General features: G+C 36.5%; 1 protein-coding gene across 2 annotated transcripts; it reads left to right on the top strand.

Moving 5' to 3' along the window:
- The first annotated feature begins 57 nt into the window (after nt 1-57).
- On the top strand, nt 58-21170 carry elapor1 (endosome-lysosome associated apoptosis and autophagy regulator 1). 2 transcript variants are annotated; one of them, XM_051902384.1, is made up of 22 exons: nt 58-399; nt 4927-5047; nt 5204-5384; nt 5653-5800; nt 5943-6023; nt 6103-6208; nt 6327-6476; nt 8574-8662; nt 10460-10637; nt 10835-10963; nt 11062-11152; nt 11311-11416; nt 12111-12248; nt 12344-12598; nt 14435-14608; nt 14715-14865; nt 14951-15044; nt 15192-15293; nt 15613-15739; nt 17600-17778; nt 19037-19202; nt 19357-21170. In XM_051902384.1, exons 1-22 carry the CDS (start codon nt 190-192, stop codon nt 19423-19425), a joined length of 3045 nt encoding a protein of 1014 aa, XP_051758344.1. In that variant the 5' UTR covers nt 58-189; the 3' UTR covers nt 19426-21170. The 2 variants fall into 2 exon arrangements, with proteins under 2 accessions (XP_051758344.1, XP_051758345.1); XM_051902385.1 differs by lacking the exon at nt 58-399 and adding an exon at nt 511-1966.
- Nucleotides 21171-22668: the final 1498 nt, after the last annotated feature.

Consider the following 22668-nt stretch of genomic DNA (forward strand, 5'->3'; position numbering starts at 1 on the left):
CAAATACCTCATCGTATTATTTATGCCATCGACTCGTTATAAAATCCAGGGACTAAAATAATTGTGTTATTTTGTGTTGACGAGTCTTAACGAATATTCATTTAGGCTACAAGACGGACACGTTTGCAGTTGGGACTCCATCCCAAAGAGACTGACCAATAGGAGAGCTGAGCGCGTTACACGCTTACAATGTGCAAACAGTGTCAGGATAAAAACGCAGCAATATTAACAGCACGTCTGTTCTGTCACACGCCTTGCCTGAAGGGAACATATCTTTTAGAAACAGCTATGTTTTTAAGCCATGTGCTTTTCACTGTGGGAACGCAAAGCGTTTCTGTCATGTTTTTGCTTCCCTTTCTACTTTTAACCGAGGCAACGGAATTACCCAGCTGTAAAGAGGTAAGATGCTACTTTATTGTGCATTATACAGATTTTCTGAAATTGCAACGCCACAATATTCTTTTAACGTAATTTTATGTGTTTTGTCCTATACACTTTTTTTTTATTATTATTAATTTGCTGTTTATTTCTGACAGCTGCTAGAATTATTACATCTACATCATTACCTACTTATTGACTGACAGGATGTACTGGCTGAACTCACATCGACAGAATAACACATTTGTGAGCTAATGCTGTTGCTGATGGAATATTGATCATTATAAACACCAAACATTATCATACTAGGCCTAGGCCAGTACTTTCTATATAAATAAACTGTGTTAGTTCCATAAATAGAAATACACTCAACATAGTTTCTTCCCAGATCAGAAATTGAAAGGCACCTGTTTTGGTCGCATGCTGAGAATCGTATTGTACACACATCATCAGACTTTACACAGTGAAGCTTGTTTTTCACATTATGCCACTTTACAAATAAGAAACCATACAAAATATGAAAATATTCAGGAGCAAATGAAAAAAAATTGACATAGCATATATGAGCAAATAAGCAAAGCACATAAGGGACATGGGCTGGATGTCGTCCTAGTTAATAAAAAAGCTCACATGCATCAGTATCAACTTTCAGTATGCTTGTTTCCTTTCTGATCAGGATATATGTTGAATTTTAAAGAAATTTTCTTGTTGTTGCAGTTCACCTTTATGTTTCCGCTCTCTGTCCTCGGTTAGTTCAAGAAAATAATCATGTTTGAATAAGAGTGAGCATATTCATGGAAATGGGTCACGTCACACACTTACCTTATCATGTCCAGATAAGCTTGCATGTTGCCTTAGAGAGCTGTGTGAAAAGGGCATCTGCTGTTATGGTCAGTCAACCATTTTTTTTTTTTTTTTTTTTGTAATGTCAGTGAAACAAAAGTGTGTGCTAGACACACTGATAAATAAATAAATAAACTGACTTGCTCAGAACATGGCCATATGCAGATTTAACCACAACATGACAGAAATCAGGCATTTTTTTAATTATTTTGTTAATTTTTTTATTTGTTAACTCCATATATATAGTTTAGTCATGAAACACTTCTGAGCAGCTGATTGGTTAACTTAAAGCCGATTGTTTTGGCCAATCGCTATGTTTGTTCTATTTACATAACCTATTTATTTCTGTCCCGAACCGGACCAACTCATTGCAGAGCGCCATGGGATTTTTCCTAGCCCTCCACCTTCCCCAGCACCACCTGCCTAGATCTGCTAGTTGGTTCTCCCTGCTTTCCTTGCAGCAGCTTGAATTCTATTCACCGTATTCGTGTGCATTTTTCAGATGTATCCTCACTCATGTAGCAGCGTAGCAGATCTAGACTAAGCCTAAGTACACTGTATATATATATATATATGTGTGTGTGTGTGTGTGTGTGTGTGTGTGCACATGCAAAAATAAAATTATTTTCTAATTTTAATATTATAATTGCAAATATAATTAAAAATAGACCTTGCCAATGACCTTGTGAAAAGCAACAACAACACAGGCAGCAAATGTTTTCTGTGGGAGTAAGAGATTCATCAGGTAATTGGATCCCTACAAGACACCATAGAAACAAATGTCACTCTGTTCTGTTGGCATGGTGTTTTGGTTACATCATTTATATGGATGTGAAGATTATGATGTGGACTGCTTGTTCAGAGCTTTTTTTCTTTCTTTCTTTCTTTCTTTCTTTCTTTCTTTCTTTCTTTCTTTCTTTCTTTCTTTCTTTCTTTCTCCTCACTAAACATAGCCTAACTAACGTAGCTGAACAAACACAAAGCACATAGGAAGTGCTACCACTTCTCATGTTGAGGTTTTGTTAACTATTAATCTTGTTTCATTCCACATGGGTTATTCTGATTTGCTCTGTGAAGTGTCTGCTGTTACCTCAGGTGCCATTTAGTCAGGTTAATTTAGGTTCATGATTCTTGCCAGCTGCCTGTTCTTTGGGGGGAGTAAGCTGTCAACATGTACAAACTATTTCATTTAATTGTTTCATTTAAACCGCACCTTTGAGCATTTAAGTATCTTAGTGAATTATTATGTTAAGTCAAATTAGGATAAATAGATAAACAGAATGTTTGGAGGTGTTAAAGGTTTATTTACTAAAGATTTTATTTCATCTGCTTCTCCCTCTTTGCACAATGGTTAGTAAATAATACCTGTTAAAGACTGTTTGTTTAGACTAGGATACGAAGACATCCTTGAAGTTGATCGCTAGTGGGTGGATCCGCCCTAGAGTGCAAATATTGATCTGGCACAGTATTTTAAAAGATGTGTAATCCAGAGGCATATTAAGCACAAGATGTTATTAACTACAACATCAGAGGGCTGGTTTCCACAGTGACAACAAATTTGTATTATGTCTTTGAAGCACAAAGTGAAAAGTTTAGTGTCTCAGCTGTAAATACTGAAAATGACCGAGACAGACTTTGGAGCACTGCAGTATCAATATTGCTGTAATTTTGTGTGCTACATTTGTCTTGTGGCTAAGTTGACTGTTTTGTACATTGTAATGGACTGTTTTTTTTCTTCTTAGCGGAAGCTTTATGATAATATACAAGTAAAATTATAAATAATTCCAACTAGGGTTGCAAAATTCCGGGAATTTTCAAGGCTGGAAACTTTCCTTGGGAATTAACGGGAATATATGGGAATTAACAGGAATTAATGGGAATAAACAGGTAAGCCTATAACAGGGAACTTAAATGTAGCTGAAAATATCCAAATTTAATGCAATTTCAGTTTTTCAATTTTTACCCTGCACATTCCTCAATCACATTCACACAGCACACTACTTACGCTGCATTCACAGGGGGCATCAGTGTCAACGCTTGACGGGGGTGTGTCTGAAGCTTGCACTGACGCGACCGTCATAGTACAACAGCCAATCACATTAGTTTCTGGTGTTGCATGAACGCCATTGGCTAGCATCTGTGATCTGATTGGCTGACGGCTGCGTTGGCGTTTGAAAAGTTGAGAAATCTTCAACTTCTGCCGCAAGCAACGTGAGCAAAAAGCGACACGACGGAACCCACAATTCAGTTCGGCAACGCATGATGTCACCCATTCATAGTAAATGAGAAGCGTTAATGCCGACGCCCCGTGTGAATGCAGCGTTACTGGGCTATTGAGGCCACACCCCTACATGCACGTTTAATCAAAAATACAGAAAAAACAGTAATATTGTGATTGTGATATTGAATATTATTACAATTTAAAATAATGGTTTTCTATTTTAATATATATTAAAATGCAATTTATTCCTGTGATCAAAGCTGAATTTTCATCGTTTTGCATTGAATTTGCATCGTTACTCCAGTCTTGAGTCACATGATCCTTTAGAAATCATTCTAATATGATGATTTGATAATGTTGGAAACAGTTGTGCTGCTTAATATTTTTTTTTATAAACTGTGATACTTTTTTCAGGATTCTTTGATTAATAAAAAGTTAAAGAACAGCATTTATTTAAAATAGAAATCTTTTGTAACAATATACACTACAGTTCAAAATTTGGGTATCAGTAATTTTTTTTCTTTCTTTTTTTAAAAAGAAATTAATACTTTTATTCAGCAAGGATGAGTGAAATTGATTAAAAGTGATATTAAAGACTTGTATTGTTAGAAAAGATTTCTATTTTGAATAAATGCTGTTCTTTTTAACTTTTTATTCATCAAAGAATCCTGAAAAAAGTATCACAGGTTCCAAAAAAATATTAAGCAACACAACTGAATTTTCCAACATTGATAGAGTATCAAATCTGCATATTAGAATGATTTCTGAAGGATCGTGTGGCACTGAAATAAATAACACACGCATGACAATTGCTGCAATAAAAATATATTTATTTTGCATATTTACTAAATTAGAATTAATTGGATGCAAAAAAGAAATAACAAATTTCATGTTATTATGACCAAACTTAATGTTTATATTTATGTTTGTATATGATATATTTGATATAAATTTATATAAAATTTATATAAATTTCCCAAAATTTCCCATAAATTCTCATAAATTCCCATAAATTCCTGTAAATTCCTGTTAAGTTTCCAAATTGGAATATTTCCAAAATTCCCCAGGTTAAGTTCCAGTGGAAATTTTCTAGAAACTTTCCGCCCCTTTGCAACCCTAATTCCAACTAAAATCAACATTTCATGTCCATGTATTTTATTTATTTATTTGGTGAGTAACCGCCTATTAAACACTCCGCGTCAGCTTCTTTATTGTTTTATCAGTTTTTTTTTTTTTTTTTTTGCTACAGTAACTGGATGACCTGCACAATATAATTTTCTTACATAAATACTTCAGTCATTACTGACTAAAGTTGATGCGGTTGTCCAAGAGTGGCAACAATTTATTAACCCTGCAAAAAAAAAAACAAACAAAAAAAATGTATTCTAAACTCTAAATTTTTTTCACATGGTTCTATTTCCAAACTGAATGACACTAAAAGACATTTTAATGCAGTTGTTATTATATGTTTCATTATTTTGCAGTCTGATTACCATTTTGAGTACACAGACTGTGACGTTTTGGGCTCTCGATGGAGAGTGGCAATACCCAACAAGCCAGAGACATGCACTGGTCTACCTGATCCAGTCAAAGGCACCCAATGCAGTGAGTACCTACAACACACACATACACACACTAGATACAAATAATTATTAATTGACCTGTCTATAGCATGCAATGTTACTAGTTGAAGGATTTTTTGAATCTAGAAAGTCATTAAGATACTTTAACTGTGTTGTGTTTTTTTTCCCCTGTTGTCAGCATTCACCTGTAATGAAGGCGAATTTCTGGACATGAGGACTCAAGAGTGTCAGAAATGCGTCGCAGGGACCTATTCTCTTGGGACGGGTGTTGCCTTCGATGAGTGGGACAGTTTGCCCACTGGCTTTATCAGCCATGGCATCAATATGAATTTTGGAGACACTTACACAAATTGCTCCAAGTGAGTGACTCATATGTATGTAAAATGAGAACTACTGCATTCAGAAAATGCAAAAGGGTTTTAGTGCTCAGAATTCAAGATCAAGTGGATGGCCGAGCCATTCAACATTCACTTAACTGTAATTGCATGCACATAATGTTTAATAGTAAATGTAAAAGTGCTTGACGAGTCAAGACCTTGGGTTATTTGGATTTAAATTAAAGAACTGACATTTGTGGAAATTTGCTTTAATGGGAACCCACTGCATGTGTCTCTTGCATTTGTGCAGCTCAACATGGATCCCAAAAGGTGACTATGTTGCCTCTAACACAGATGAATGTACTTCAACTCTTTCCTATGCTGTGAGTTTAAAGAAGCCTGGATCTGTGTCCTTCCAGTACTTCTATCCAGACAGCCACATGTTTTTTGAGTTTTATGTAAGTACTGTGGCTTCGCCAGAACTTTTTTTCAAAGAATATACAAGTTTAAAGGCATTATGGTCAGTTAAATTGCATTTTTTATGCCTTGATAATGTTGTTTTGCATGATATGGGATATGATAATATATGTGTGTTACCAGGTTCAGAATGACCAGTGTCAGTCTACAGACACTCAACGTCGCTGGATGAGGATATCCGAAAGTGACTGGGATAATCATTATGTAAGTCTTTGTGTATATGAGTATCTTTTGAGAGCATATGTGGAAGCTTCAAAACCTTTTCTTTCTGCTGTCTAACCAGGTACAGCTGAGCAGTGGTAACAATGTCTTGTACTGGAGAACAACAGGTTTCACTTTGGCTGCCAACACTGCTAAACCGGTTCTACTGAAGAACATTGCCATTTCAGGTATTTATCCACCACAATTATTTGTGTACTACCTCAAATAAAGATGGCATATTGGGAATTCTTTTTAGATGCATGAAAAAACTAACTTTATAAATAACAATTGACCTTTTCTCCTCAGGAGTCTCGTATACATCTGAGTGTTTTCACTGTAAGCCTGGCACCTATAGTGATAAACCAGGGGCTGCACGCTGTATCCCATGCGCTGCTAATTCATACTCTAATAAGGGAGCCACTGCGTGTCAACCCTGTGAGGCAGACAAATATTCAGGTGTGTCTCAGCTTTTTTTCAAAGAAAATGACCATGAATGTTAATTCAGGTCAATCATCAGGGTCAGCAGCTGCTGTTGTTTGTGCTCCATGTCATTTCATCTTCATCTCTGATAGTTGTGTTATTTTCCCTCTGTACTTAGACGTATTATGTGAGGATGTTTTGTGTTAGTTGAATATTATATATAACAATATATTTGTAATGATCCTGATGCTTGTTAGCCTGTATTTTATAATTAATAAATTTTTAAATATAAAGGGACTATATGTAAGAATTTTAATGTATTAATGCCTTTTTGTATTGCCAACAGCTTGTAACAAAACTAAAAAAAAAAAAAAAAAAAAAAAAAAAAAAGGTTATCAAAAGCCTGTAGACCGATTTTTGATTCGCACCGAGAAAATCCAAAGGTTGTGAAGGTTACGCGCGCTCCCGCTCCTCTATTCCGTCAATGACACATGAAATGAATGCTTATAATCAGGATAATGTGGAAGGAGCTATTCTGTACTGTAATGTCAATGGGTCATGCATTGCCAGATCTAGTCTCAAATATACTTTATAATTAAACTATCATTAAATGTAATTTAATCATTAAGTGTAATTTTAATTACCTCATCCATTGAAGTGAAGTGAATCTCAGAGAGCTGGTGCAAATATCCACATGGTCAGATGCTTTGTTTACTGCCTCTTTCTCACCCCGTTTAAACGTCGCTATCAGCAGCGTGGACAGCACTGGGATATTCGCTGCAAGGGCATTTCCAACGTTTTACTTCTAAGAGAAGAAAGAATAAGAACTTTGCCGTGACTATATCACGATCAAGGGTTAGACACCCAAAAATGAAAATTCTGTCATTAATTACTCACCCTCATGCTGTCCCACACCCGTAAGACCTTCGTTCATCTTCAGAACACAAATTAAGATATTTTTGATAAAATCTGATGGCTCAGTGAGGCCTGCATTGCCAGCAAGTCAATTAACACTTTCAATACCCAGAAAACTACTAAAGACGTTTTTAAAACAGTTCATGTGACTACAGTGGATCAACCTTAATGTTATGAAGTGATGAGAATACTTTTTGTGCGCCAAAAAAACCCAAAATAACGACTTTATGACAATATCTAATGATGGGCGATTTCAAAACACTGCTTCATGAAGCTTCGGAGCTTTACGAATCTTTTGTTTCGATTCAATGATTCGGAGCGTGTAGCCTATTAAACTGCCAATGTCACGTCCCCCCAGTGGTGAACCATTGAAATTTCAAAACACTTATCATGTAATGAAGCCTCGTTTACTGAAATCATGTGACTTTGGCGCTCCGAATCCCTGATTCGAAACAAAAGATTCGTAAAGCTTCATGAAGCAGTGTTTTGAAATCGCCTATCACTAGATATTGTCATAAAGTCGTTATTTTGTTTTTTTGGTGCACAAAAAGTATTCCTGTTGATTTATAATATTAAGGTTGAACCACTGTAGTCACATGAACTGTTTTAAATATGTCTTTAGAAGCTTCTTGGGCATTGAAAGCGTTAATTGTCTTACTGGCAATGCAGGCCTCACTGAGCTATCCGATTTTATGAAAAATATCTTAATTTGTGTTCTGAAGATGAAAGAAGGTCTTACAGGTGTGAAACGACATGAGGGTGAGTAATTAATGACAGAATTTTAATTTTTGGGTGGACTAACTCTTTCAGTCTCTTACGTGTGCATTAGTGCTACAACGAGCAATAAATTGCTGGCTGCAGTTCACTTAATGGCCACCGGTGTTGCTAATAACAAGGGTTCTAACAGAATTATACATTAATAGCCTAGAAAAATACATATTCACAAAGCATTTAACCAAATGTATTTTTAATGACTGTACTGTTGGTCACCCAATAAATGCTTTGTGAAGAGTTTTGAACGTTACATCTGCATAGATTTGATGAAACATTTAAATGTAACCGCATGAAAGTAAATATTCATGTAAATGACCTGCATGGCCCAGTGCCTGTACGCAATGAGATTTGCCTACTGTGTTTTATCACTTTATCTAAATGAGTATGTGTGTATTTTTCCTAACGCCACTGGCGTTTTCCTCTCTCCTGCATGTGTTACTCCAGGGATTGGTTCTGGAGCCTGTCTACAGCGACCGCCCTGCAAGGCGACTGATTACTTCTATACTCACATACCATGTGACTCCAATGGTCAGGTACCACACTTTTTGTTGTTTATTTTATTATTTTATTTTATTTTATTCAACTAATGGTGTGTTCATACTTGTAGTTCAGTTATCTTGGTTCTTTTGGTACAGACTAAAAATGAAAATGTACTTTTAGTCCTAGTTCACATTTTTAACACAAAACCTAAAGATACAAAACAAAACAAAAAACAGATTTTATGATGTATATTTTGCAACAGAACTTACAAAACATCCAAAACAATGCTGTGTGCTGGGTGAAATGCGCTTGTTGTACAGTGCACAGCATAAATGAGTACACCCCCTCTGAACAAATACAAGAAATGTATTTTCTTTATGATCACTAATACAATTCAAGGAAAGATGGCAAAACTAAAATGTATTAAACATATACATAATAAAAACTGAGAAATATATGTCATTAATAGCCATAAAATAAGTAAATTAACCAATTTTGTTTAAATTAAGGATTGCAGAAATGAGTACACCCTATATTTAATTCAACAAATGTATAATATTCTAGTACTTAGTATGCCCTCCATAATTTTGAATATACTGCTCTGACCCTTCTTGGCACGGAGTGCACAAGTTCATGACAAATTGTCACATCTGTCCTGTTTAACTCCTGGATGATGAGCTCCTTAAATGCCCTGATCTTTAATGGGGAGTGTTGCTCAACTCGTCTCTACAGAATTCCCCACAGGCGCTCAAGAGTCTTAAGATTGAGTGCAATACATGTCCACAGAAGGTTTTTCACTTTGGGAGAATGCATATCCTCGTTGTCATGTTGAAAAAATGCCCAACAATGCAGGGAATGAGGAAAGGGTAACATCTTCTGTTTCAAGTTTGTGTATTAAATTACACAGTGGTGTGGGAATTCATGACAGCATTGATAAAGCACAACTCCCTCACACCTTCAGCACTCATACATCCCTATATAAGAGCTTTACTACCACTGAACTTTACTGTGGGAACCAGGCACTTCTCACTGTACTCCTCCTCTAGCAACACCACAACATTTTGGATGCTGTTAGATCCAAAATGATTGATTTGGTCTCATGAGACCAGAATATTGATTCCTAGAATCTATATTTTGTAAATATAGGCTTTAGAAATGGCTAACTGACTTTATTGTGCTTTTGCTACAGTAGGTAGTTCCAGTGAGAACAACAACCATGCATGTCATTTCTGCAGGCTGCATCTTACTCTGTGAGATAAACAGTTACTCTTTTCATAGCTTTTGCTGGCTTTGAGAATGATTCAGTGGGCTATATAACACTTTTAATTGTCAAGAAATTACTTCTCTTTAAATGTTTTGGTTCATCATACTTAAACTTACCAGAAAAGTTTTATTTCGTTTTATTTAGTAACTTTTAGGAGGGTGTACTCATTTTTGCTACACAACATTTTATCACCTTGATAAGAAAATCTTATTTTCCTGAATAATTTTGACATGCTTCTTTGGTAATTAATTAAGCAGACTTGCTGGAACATTATATCTCTAAAGAACCCTAACGTCTTCTAAGTAATTGAGTAATTGCTGACTTTCAGAAGTTTCAGAGGGGGTGTACTCATTTATGCTGTGCACTGTATGGGCGTACATGATGTTTTTTTTGTTTGTTTATCAGTTGTGAACTCACAACAAGCTTATAAAATGTGTAAAATAGTCAAAACAGCACCAGAAATGTGAAGATCTGCTGCAAGGAGATGGCAGTAATAGGCAACAGCTGACATAGCTAAAAAAACAGCTGTTTTTGTGTGTGTGTGTGTGTGTGTGTGTGTGTTTATTTATTTATTTATTTTTTTTAGACGCAGCTGATGTACAAGTGGATCGAGCCCAAGATCTGCAGTGAGAGTGTGGAGGAGGCAGTGCAGCTCCCGGCCTCAGGGGAGATGGTGGCCTGTCCTCCATGCAATCCAGGATTCTTCCCCAACAACACCTCCAACTGTGAACCCTGCCCACATGGCTTCTATTCAAATGGGACAGGTAGAGAGACACAGCCAACAGGACCGAGAATAATAAACATTACACTCACCTGTAACATCATATGCATCAGCGTTATATCTCTAGATGACAACACAACATGCGTATATCACATTAAATGTGTGCTTTAATATATTATTTCAGTGCAACAATAACATAATTCACTATTAGAAATCATCAGCTGTGTCGCATGTGTTCAGAATGTTTTGAGTGTCCTGCTGGAACGGAACCAGTCGTGGGCTTTGAGTATAAATGGTGGAACAAGATGCCCAGCAACATGAAGAGTTCAGTCTTCAGCTCAGAATACAGCAGTACTGAGAGGAGCACAGGTACATTTTCAGTGAGCCACTGAGGGGATAGAGGTTTTTTTTTGCCATAGATGTTGCTATAAAGCAGTTTCTGAGTTATGGGGTTTTTGTTGTATCAGGCTGGGAGGTTGCGGGTGAGTACATCTACACCACACCAAGCGATCAGGACTCTGATTACATGCTGCTGACACTCACAGTTCCTGGATACAGGTGAGCACACACTGCTCTCATATGTTAACAAAAAGCAACTGCATCTTATTAATGATCTCAATATGTTAAATGAAGCTTCAGCATTACTAATGCCAGAGACGTAAACATGGGTTAATAATTTATTCAGTACATGTCATTTTGCTATTTCCTTTTTTCAGCCTGCCTCATTCCCTGAGTGAAGACAATGAGAGAGTCACGCTTTCCAGTATAACATTTGTGTTCGAAACTAAGTGTACAGCTGATTGTAAACTGTATTTCATGGCAGTGAGTTTGATCATAATATATATTATAGTATATATGATGTTTACAATTAGAGCTTTTGAACATTAGATTTTTTTTTTCTAAAAACATTTTTATTGTAGCTCATGTTATTGCATTTTATGTCTAATATCTGTTAGCTTACTTTTCCAAAATAGTGTTGCTTATTATTGTTTAAAATAAAAAAATATAAAGATAAGTTTGAGGTCAGTAGAATTTTTAAAATGTTTTTGAAAGAAGACTCTTATGATAAAAAATTACATTAAAAACAGTAATATTTTGAAATATTATTACAATATAAAAACATTTCTATTTTAAAATGTCAATTCTTCCTGTGATTAATTTTCAGAAGAAACATTCTAATATGCTGATTTGGTACTTTATTATTATTATTATTATCAATAAAAAATTGTTATGCTTAATATTTTTGTGGAATCCTTTTTTTTCAAGATTCTTTGATTAATAGAAAGTTCAAAAAATAGCATTTATTTGAAACAGAAATCTTTTGTAATATTTAAATGTCTTTACTGTCACTTTTGATCATTTTAATGCATCCTTTATGAATAAAACTGAACTTATTTAAAAAATAACTCTCCCTGACCTCAAATTTTTAAATTGTAATGTATAATATAACCATTATAACATTTTGCCTTATTTTTCAGAGATTTAATTTCTAAAATTTGTCTACATCTCTCCTTAGGGGCAGAATGAAAGGAATAATATGATTGTGGAGAGTTGGTCAGGCACTATAGGAAAGCAGTCCTACTCTTATCTTATTAAAAGCAACAACACTGTTAGCTTTACCTGGGGTTTTCAGCGCACTGGGGTCTTTAGCATGGTGAGATTATAACGGAATCTTTCACTTCCTTCCTGTTTTTAGAATTTTTAGACACTAAAAGCCTTTGATAATCTGACTGTGTTTCTGTGTTACAGAAAAATGAATACAGCTCTGACCTTGCTAAGATCTACTCTGTTCACCTCACTAATGTGATTGGGGGTGTGGCCTCAGAATGTCGACAGTGTGCTCTGGCTGAAACTGACTCGTGCGTGCCCTGCCCTCCAGGACACTACATGTTGAACGGCACTGGAGTGTGTAAAAGCTGTCCCTCAAATACCATCATCAGGCCTGAGCAGCCAGTAGGAGAGGAAGCCTGCATACCTTGTGGACCCAATACTTACAGTAATGAAGTAAGCACTACTTATGATTATACACACACACACACACATATATATATATATATATATATATAAACACACATACAGGGCCTGCGACCTGTCGTGGAAATTCTCAATACAAATCTGACTTCACCACTGACAATTTAAACAACTCCTAGTTAATATAATACTACAGTATCTCAAGGTAATTCCCTGAATTCCTGAATACTTAAAATACAATCCAATACTTCCCTGAAGTATAGTGACGGCGTCCTGTCAAGAAGCTACTATCACTACCTCAATCACACTTTGGCTGTTACTTTTGTTGTCGTTTGAGCGTAGGATCTTCTATTTCTTAGCTGCGCAGAATATACCTGACACGACTTCCAAGTTGCTCTTTGTAGAAATGAAGTTTTATTTACGGCCGGGAGATCACTGGTCAAAACAACCGAGTGAGTCTCAATGAATAGAAAGATACATGCACATTTAAGTCTTACAGTTGAGTAAAAATCAATGTCTTCTTTTTCACTGTGATTTGTTCTGGTGATTGGTTTGTAATGATCTAAGCTAATCACATGACTGGACTTTGACCTGAGCATCCTTAGTCTGCATTTTCTGTATTTCATGTTGACATAAAATATTTCTATCACAGACCCAACATAGAAATGTAACAATTCTTCATACCAATTTCAAAATATTCAAAACTATTGGACATCTTTTTAAGCTATTAAACTTATTTTTTTATACTGTTTACCTACTAAATATTTCATTTATTTATTCAAAACTTTATTTTATAACAACACTTTATTTATACGAAAGTAGTTTTTAGGCCCTGTGGTCTTTTCCATTCTGTGAGAGGCCTCTGTTCTTTCAGCAGTTTTAAAGCCCTCTAATGGTGGGACTGCTGTCAGTCGACAGGTTTTGGTAAACAGTTATTGATTCAAAAAGTGTCTCACAGCAGCCACCGAGCGAACGCACAGAGTAACGTTATAACATCATTTTCAACACACTCAAATGTATCTAATATGATAAACAGAGCTGTGTTACCTCATACTCATGACCGGAAAAGCGGAAGCGGTGCCGACGACTGTGGCATAATAAAAGTTCCTCTGCTCGTGAGGCGTGTGTCGCGCAATCGCTCCAGCGGCCTTGTTCAGCTCCCACAACACTCGGCCCTGCTCTGCTTCATACTACAGTAACGTTAATAATCGCATCCATGAACATGATTTCTTCCCGAGTCCTATCCCGATTATTTTCCACCGGCTGAATAGGCCTCTAGCGGCCTCTAGCGGGCAGAAAATATTACATATTGTACCTTTTATAATAAATACTGAAGAGAAATAATAATTCTCCAATCCACTGTATCTATAAAAAGTCAAACCTGTAACACAGTGGTTATCATTTTGGTCATTTAATCCCAGACTAAAATGCATGTTTGAGCTGTTTTAACTGAAAGCAACTTGCACTGGCATGTCATAAAATATGTCAGCCCATTGTTTTGTCTCAAGATGCACACCTTTTCCAAGGCATGTTTATAAAAGCTACTGAAATGTCCTAATTGAACTAAGGTCTAATCATGGCTTAATCTAAGCCCTGTCTGTGAAACCAGGCCTTAATCATTTTTGAAGAATTTCTGTCATAAAATGAAATTCTTCAAAATTATTATTAAAATTCTATAAAAAATAATATAGCATTATTAAATAATTTACAACATATTATAGTATTTTGAAATAAAATATTTTTAATAATAATAATTAAATTTAAGTGAATTAGTATTTTTTTTTATTGTGCATGCAGTTTGTGCACTTTACAAATATTTTATATATCCATTCAGTTCTTGTTACATACGTTTGTTTTCTTTGTCCACAGGGCCGTTCTGCATGCATGAGTGACTGTACACTAGCACTGCATCATAAAGAAGAGACCTTGCATTATAATTTCTCTCCACTGGCAAATGTCACAGGCTTCCAGAGCAGCCCACGCTTCACCAGTAAAGGGCTGCAATATGTCCACCATTTCAGTGTGGCACTGTGTGGAACAGAAGTAAGAGAATTAGACCAGATGAAGTTTTAAACCGTGAAGTATGTAGTGAAGTCTGAGTAGTAAAAGCTCAGAATCACACAATAAAGTGTGTCTGTCTCTTATCAAGAACAGGGCTCTTGCATCCTGTGTTGAAAATGTGACTGAAAGCAAGAGGGATGTAAAAGGCTACATCTGTCAGTCCACTGTGGTGCCTTCTGAGATCAGGGGTCAGAGCGTTGTGTCCTCTCAGCCCTTTACTATTGGAGACACTTTAATTGGTGAGTGCTACTTCTGCTTTGAAATCTCTGTCAAATAAACCCGTCCCAACTGGCCCTAGGGATTCATCAGATGTTTTATACACAGGAGTGACCACTAAATCCAAATTTGATGACATCTCGTCATTGGACGGCAACTTTCCTGTTGAATCAGAGCTGCCGGATGTCATATTCTACTACAGGTGAGTACTTGCTTTCAGTGATATGTGCTCACCTTATGCTTTTATTGTGTTCACAAACACTTTTTGTTGACCTCAACTCAGTATCTCAGTTGATTTTCTTCAGATTGATCTGTAATATTATGTTCTTCTCATTAATGGTGTCAACAGGTCTAGAGAAACTACACAAGCATGTAAAAATGGAAGATCAACCTCCATTAGGCTCCGATGTGATCCCACTGTAACAGGGAAAGACCATATTTCCCTACCAAGGTACAAAATGAAAATAGCTTTTACTTTTGGTTAGGGCTGCATAACTGATCAAAATAAAACTGAAATTGTGATAGTGTGATTATCGAATCACAAAGGCTGGAGTTTAATTACATAAATATGTGTGCTGTGTGTTTCAGAGTGAAAAAAAATAAATAAAAATAAGACCAATCAAGACAAGACCAATGAAAGTGTGTGTTGAATGTTGTATGGTTTAGGACTGTACTGTAACACAAGTTTTGCGTATGTAATCCTACTCAGAAACAACAAAGGATGGAGGAATATCACTCTTTATTGTTTTCTTTCTGTGTCTTTGGTCTAGTAACTGCTCAGAGGGCACCTGTGACGGTTGCTCCTTCCATTTCCTGTGGCGCTCACAGCATGCCTGTCCTCTCTGCTCTGAGAGAAACTATAAGGAGATTGTGAGTGCTTGTATCCAAGGAATTCAGGTACATGTCAACTCACATCATGATACAGTGACTGAATGAAACAATTTTTCCACTCTGAAATGGACCATTTATAGAACAGGGGTTCCCAATTCCAGTCCTCGCGCCTCCCCGCTCTGCACATTTTGTATGTCTCTCTTATCTGACACTCTGTTGAGCGATGGGTTCATGGGTTCAACCGTAAGTGTGCTGCGAAGTGGGCTTAAAAGGGTATTTCACCATCTTAAGATTCCAGTCCGGAGCAGGTGTGTTTATATGGGGCTGTTCACGGGTGTAAAGTGCGTGAGAACACTGAGCCCTGCATAGGGACCCTGTCAATCAGGATGCACCTGAGTTCATGGAGCTCTCTTCTAATGAGCTGATGATCTGATTCAGGTGTGATTCAGATAAGAAAGACATAGGGTGCATCTCAATCAGCTCCCTAGGTCGTGAATCAGTATATCATATACACAATTCGGGCCAGTGTAATAAGTAAGGACCCTGACTTACTACACATTGGGACAATGATGGCTCTATTTCCGGTGGCGTCCTCAATGTACAACGTCCCTACTGGTATTTATGAATAACTAGATTGTGCTCATTACGTGTCTAGACTAGCGATGTATAGGGGCTTTCACACCGGAGGAACCTTTCATAGTTCCTAGAACTATTGGCTGAAGTACCCGGAGGAACTAGGAATGATTTTAGGAACTCCTTTTGGGGGAATTAAATTAGCTCCTATTTCAGAGTAGGGTCTAAACCAGCACTATAGGAACTGTCAGTGACGTACGTGTACGCTGACTGGTCAAATGCATTTCAAACACTGGCAACCCACATTTTTAAAAACCCATGTAAACATATTTACTTCACGAACATGGAAAACAGTGATATTGATGGCTAGTTCCTATAACTGAGTTCCTAGAACTTTTCGGTGCAAAAGCCCCTTATGTTTAAATATAATTGACCCTTCGCCAGAAGTTTGATTGACAGGTGATCTAACCAATCATAACACAGAATCCGCCATTTTGTCTGACAAAGCAGTCAGGGAAGTTAGCAGATTAACATCAGTGGACTTGAACTTGAAAAATGGTGTGTACTGACATCTTTCCGCGATTGAAACAACATTCCTTAAGATGTTCATTCATGTTTATTTGATGCTATAAATTAACTAGTAGGAAGAGATGATCGTTTTACGAGCCGCTTGAACTGAGGCACTACAGGGATTTGTCACGACACATTAAAGAGCCACAAAAGGGTATTTATTGTTTAAATTTCTTTAAAAATGACAAAATTTGAAATTTGAGACTGTTTCATATCAAAATGAACCTGCTCTGTCTCGTCTGTCGACACGTTGTCAGTGTCCTCTTTGGTCCGCGATGTATTTTTCACTGCGTGAGAACATGATGTGTGGCGAGAGATCGGCATGGCTTGTCGGATGTAGCAACAGTAACTAAATGGGGCGGGTTTTTGCGAACGGTCAATTAAATACTGGTTAGTTTGTTTTATTTTTTTAAACAAACCCAAAAAACCCCCCCATCTATCACATGGTATAATGTGTGATGAGTTGGCTTGCACGATTTATGTTTCACTCCGGCTTCCGGTAAAGGAAAATAGTAAGCATTGATGCTCCCTGGTTTTCATGGTGCATTGTGGGACTCTTTAGGGAGTGAACGTTTCAGTGCACTGGAAGGATTTTGCGATTGAAACAGCCCTTAAAATGGCCGACTGCCTGATCATTGATTGAGACGCACCCATACAATCTGTGCAGAGCGGGGAGGCGCAAGAACATGAATTGGGAAGCCCTGCTGTAGAACAATCCTGTTTAATATAGGAGCACTTAGACAACTTAATGTAAATGTGACTAAATGTGTTTGCATTTCTCAGAGGACTACCTATGTGTGGCAGCAACCTCTGAGGTGCACTGGCGGGGTGTCGCTGCCATCTCAGCAGATTAGTGCCTGTGTGACACTGGACTTCTGGCTGAAGTTTGGTGTCTCCATTGGAACTGTGGCTGCCGTATTGCTCATTACAATTAGCTGCTACTTCTGGAAAAGGACACGCAAGTGAGAGTCCATTACTGAATGTGATATGTAATTTATTATCTTTCAGAAAAGTCTTGAAGATATGCATATAAACATAGTGAAAAACACAACTATATAGGGATGCACAGAAATGTTGCCTTGCCAAAAATGGCTACTTTAACATCCAATAACAGAATCTTTGAAGTGGAAAACTAAGCAGTGTACATGTGAAATGACCCAGGTTTAATTGGATATAATGAAAATCTAAATGAAAATGGTTGATGTATTGATGGAAAAGAGTCTACAATGTATTGACTCTTAAGTATTGACTCTAAGTCACCATGAAATCAAAATTGACAATTCTTTTTAATGGAATATTGCTCTATTTATTATAAATGATTTATTTGTGCACATCATTATTTTATTTTTTCCATTCATGTGCCCTCAAAATCTTGAACCAAAAGTAACTTTCAACAAATTCCCTTCCCTTCTGCAACTAATGTCTTCTCTGATGACATTTACTTAACACAATGATCTAACTCTCCAATCAATTCCCGATGGCCAAAATCAAGTCCCACCCTATGTTTTTTTCTAGTTTGAGAAGCAGTTGTATTTGTATATACATCACAATAGGGAAGAAAAGACTATTGCTAATTCCGTTTTATGCCGACTTTAAAATAAAATAAAGCCTGTTATTCTAGTAATGCATATTTATAGTTTTTTTTACAATCACTATGACCCATTTATCAATACTTGGGTCACTTTTTCAAAACTCTTCACACAGTGAGAAAGCATTCAGTGACTACATCTTTCAAATTACCTCACTTCGACACAACAAACACCAAAACTCAGTTTACCTACAGGCCAATTTGCACATGCTTACATACTGTTTTCAAAACTGTTAAACTTAAGTTCAAAACAATAACATGATACAAAACTGAAAAAGACAGAAATATGCTACATTTCTACAGTAATATTGTAAGGAAATATATTCTAAATCTAAAAAATCAAATAGATTAAATGGAACACCTACACAAGTGTTAGTCTTTCAATTTCAATATCATCCATTCAAAGGGGAAAACTTCAGAATAATTTTATACTGTTGTGTAAACATGGTTCAAATTAACTGCTGTGCCAAGATGAAAGTTGGTTAGGAGAACTGTGTGAAGAGTTTTGACAAAGTTTTTTTAAAAATGTTTTTAAACCCAGTGTGTGTAGAATTTTAGGTTTTGATCAAGAATTCGTGATCTATTCATATTAATAGATAAGCTGTATAAGAGTATTCATGTCCTCTCTTTAGGCTGCAGTATAAGTACTCCAAGCTAATGATGACTGCAGGAGATAAGGAGTGTGAACTTCCAGCTGCTGATAGCTGTGCCATCATGGAGGGAGAAGATGCAGAGGATGACCTCATCTACCTCTCCAAAAAATCTTTCTTCACCAAGATCAAGTCATTTTCCAGAGAGGTGAGGAGGTCACAAGACAGACTTCATTTTAGATGTACCACAAACTCTACATATTCTTGATGGACGCTATACATGTTTTAAAATTACAATAATACTTAAAAGAATTAACAGACAGATATAGACTTTATCTTAATACAATTCTGTTATTTTACAGAGAACATCAGATGGCTTTGATTCTGTTCCTCTTAAATCATCAGCTGCACAGGAGATGGAGATGAGCTAGAACTTCTCTGACGCAGGGAGAGCCAGCGGGAAATGTTTGGCCTATCTTGTGACATCCTTGACACTATAGTTGACATTATAACATCAATACTGCTTTTCCCAAAGAGACTGAGGGAAGCAAATGACTCAAAAACAAGTCTGCCTTATTCAAGAGCGCCCTTATAAACATGTTTGTTTCCACTGGGTCTGTAGATTCAGCAAATCCAATCTACATGCAGACCAAAGGCAAAACTGGCATGAGAAGTTGATTTTAAAATACTTTTGAAAACTTTTTTTTTTTTAAATGTGAGCTTTTTTTTTTTTTGTCAAGTTTTTTCATTGTCAAGTTTTGATAATTGTATAGGCCTATATAGGCCTACACAAATTTTATACCAAACACAGATGCTTTTGAAAGATGATAATGGAAAATGCATGTTGCCTTTGTTTTACATGCCATTCTGTTACAAATATCAAATATGATCTTTTTCTTTCTGGGTCAGTGATGTTGTTTTCATGAATCTGAGAGCTACACCTGCCTTAAAGGGTTAGTTCACCCAAAAATGAAAATTATGTCATTTATTACTCACCCTCACGTTGTTCTACACCCGTAAGACCTTCGTTCATCTTCGGAACACAAATTAAGATATTTTTGATGAAATCCGATGGCTCAGTGAGGTCTCTATTGCCAGAAATGTCACTGAATTTCTCAAGATCCAGAAAGGTACTCAAAACATATGTAAAACAGTTCATGTGAGTACAGTGGTTCTACCTTAATATTATAAAGCGACGAGAATACTTTTTGTGCGCCAAAAAAACAAAATAACGACTTTTCAACAATATCTAGCGATGGCCGATTTCAAAACACTGCTTTGAAGCTTTATATGTTTTTATTTTTTGTTTTTTTTTGTATCAAATAAGTTGTTCGGAGCGCCAAAGTCACGTGATTTCAGCAGTTTGGCAGTTATATACATGACCCGAATCACTGATTCAAAACAAAAGATTTGTAAAGCTTTGAAGCAGTGTTTTGAAATCGGCCATCACTAGATACTGTTTAAAAGTCGTTATTTTGTTTTTTTGGCACACAAAAAGTATTCTCGTCGCTCCTACAGCTACTGTAGTAAGTACACCCTTATCAGAATGTGCTACCACGTTATTTAATGAGGTCAAATTAATAATTAATGTGGCAATTAATGACTACAGCAAGTCAGGACCTCGGTTTAAAGGATGGTTCGTCTTACAGTCTTGTGCCCACATCACGGCCTGGCTCGAACCCTCTTAGCTTTGGTAGAGACCCAGGCTTTGGGCATGGGACGTTATGGAGGGGCAGGTCCAATGGAGGGGCAGTGCATCACGAGTGGCTCAAAATGTCCCTCAGAATGAGCTACCACCTGTTTTGCAATACAGTATATTCACACTATTGCAAAGCTCCCCCACATATTCTGCTATTCTAACTGCCTGATTTCTGCCATTGGTGTAACTAGCAGTGTGTGCTAATAGACAAGAAGTGTACGCTTTTACACCATCTTGCTGATAACATTTCTTTGGTCATTTGGTATTTGGTCATTTGGCAATTCTTTGGTCATTAGTGAATACACCCTGTAAGAGTGTGTTATTTGTTTTTTTATGCCATCATAAAAAAGCATTGTTTTTTATATAGATGTGACTTTGTAATTGGGAAATCAAAATAGCCTAAAATAATTAATCTGTGCTTTTTTTTGTTGTTGTTTTTTTTTTTGTTTTTGTTAAATAAAAGTGTTTTCTATCAAATGTTGGATTTCCTACATCTTGAAACGTTCTGTGTTACAAATGGGGAAAATCTCAGAAGAATGAACAAATAATGTTTGTGGCCATCACATTAAAAATAACATTTGAAGTGCTGGAAAAAATGCATATGCTTGCCTAATTACAGACACAGCGTTTCTTGTTGCGTTCTTATAACGTTCCCATTAGCTTCGTCTTTATTGCAATCAATAAAACTGGTTTATTGGCAAATAATCTGAAAGAGCATTAGAGGAGCAGCTTCACAGAGGCATTGGACTGAGAAGAGTGAAATTATCTGCTCTTACCAGTAAAAGCAAAGCCATTGAAAAGTTGATGATTAATGATGACAATCTGCAGAATGTACAAAAGTTGATGCAACTTGGCTTTGCACAATTGCTAACCGAGTTTACTGATTTAAATTTGCAAGTTCAAGATCTTTTGCCTGAAGATGAAAAGATTGCAGATCAACAAAATTGGTTTCAGCCTAAAATGGATTCCCTGAGATTTTAGAAAAGAAAACAGAAAACTGGATAGCTGCTCTTGATATGGAGGATGATGTTAGTCCTCATGACAGTGCCTCACATGTATCTGTAAACAAGAGTGAATCTAAAAGGAAGCATGATTCAGATATTGAAAGTGGATCAATTTCCTCCTCAGTATCATCAGCATGTGAAGAATCAAAATGTGCAACACAGAACACAAGATAGACAATGAAAATGACAAGCTATTTTTCCTAGAACAATACACCGCTGGAGAGCCACAAGAGATTGTAAGAAGCTCTTGTGGCTTCTTACCACAAGAATTACCTTCATTATTATTATCATATCGATGTATTATTTTCTGTGTTCACCTTGTTAAGCACTTTGGGCAACTTAGTTGTATTTATACAGTGCTATATAAATAAAGAAAGAAGAAAGAAGAAGAAGCTGTGAAAATATGCCATCAAGCAGAGGTTTCAAGGAAAAGTATTTTGAACTGCCTAATGTCTTCACATACATCAGTATCTCTGTTCAAAAGGAGAACATTCCTAAACAAGAAGACAACAGATAATTGACCATACTTAAGCGAAGTAAGCCTACCTAACATTGATGCAAATGTAGACGTTCTGATTGGAACCAACAATTCAAAGGCAATGAAGCCGTGGTACATCATAACAGCCAACAGGATGCTGTAAAAACTGCACTAGGCTGGATATTGAATGGGACCACCAAGAAAGAACAAGATACAACAGTACAACACAGATTTTCCAGAGCGCCACTATGATGAGAAAGAGAAAAGACTAAGTTTGAGAATGGGCATTACTGTGTAAGACTACCATTGAAAAATGAAGCAATCAATATGCCAAACAATCAATGTGTTGATGAACTGTGTGCTGCTAACCTGAAAAGAAAGCTTTTAAAGAATAGAGAAATGATACGCAGTTATAAAGTTCCCCCAGAACAGCTTGTTCACAATGACAACAGAGTCTGGTACATACCACTCCAGGGGGTGTACCACTCAAAGA

This window comes from Ctenopharyngodon idella, chromosome 8, assembly GCF_019924925.1.
Source record: "Ctenopharyngodon idella isolate HZGC_01 chromosome 8, HZGC01, whole genome shotgun sequence".
Classification (NCBI taxonomy): Eukaryota; Metazoa; Chordata; class Actinopteri; order Cypriniformes; family Xenocyprididae; genus Ctenopharyngodon; species Ctenopharyngodon idella.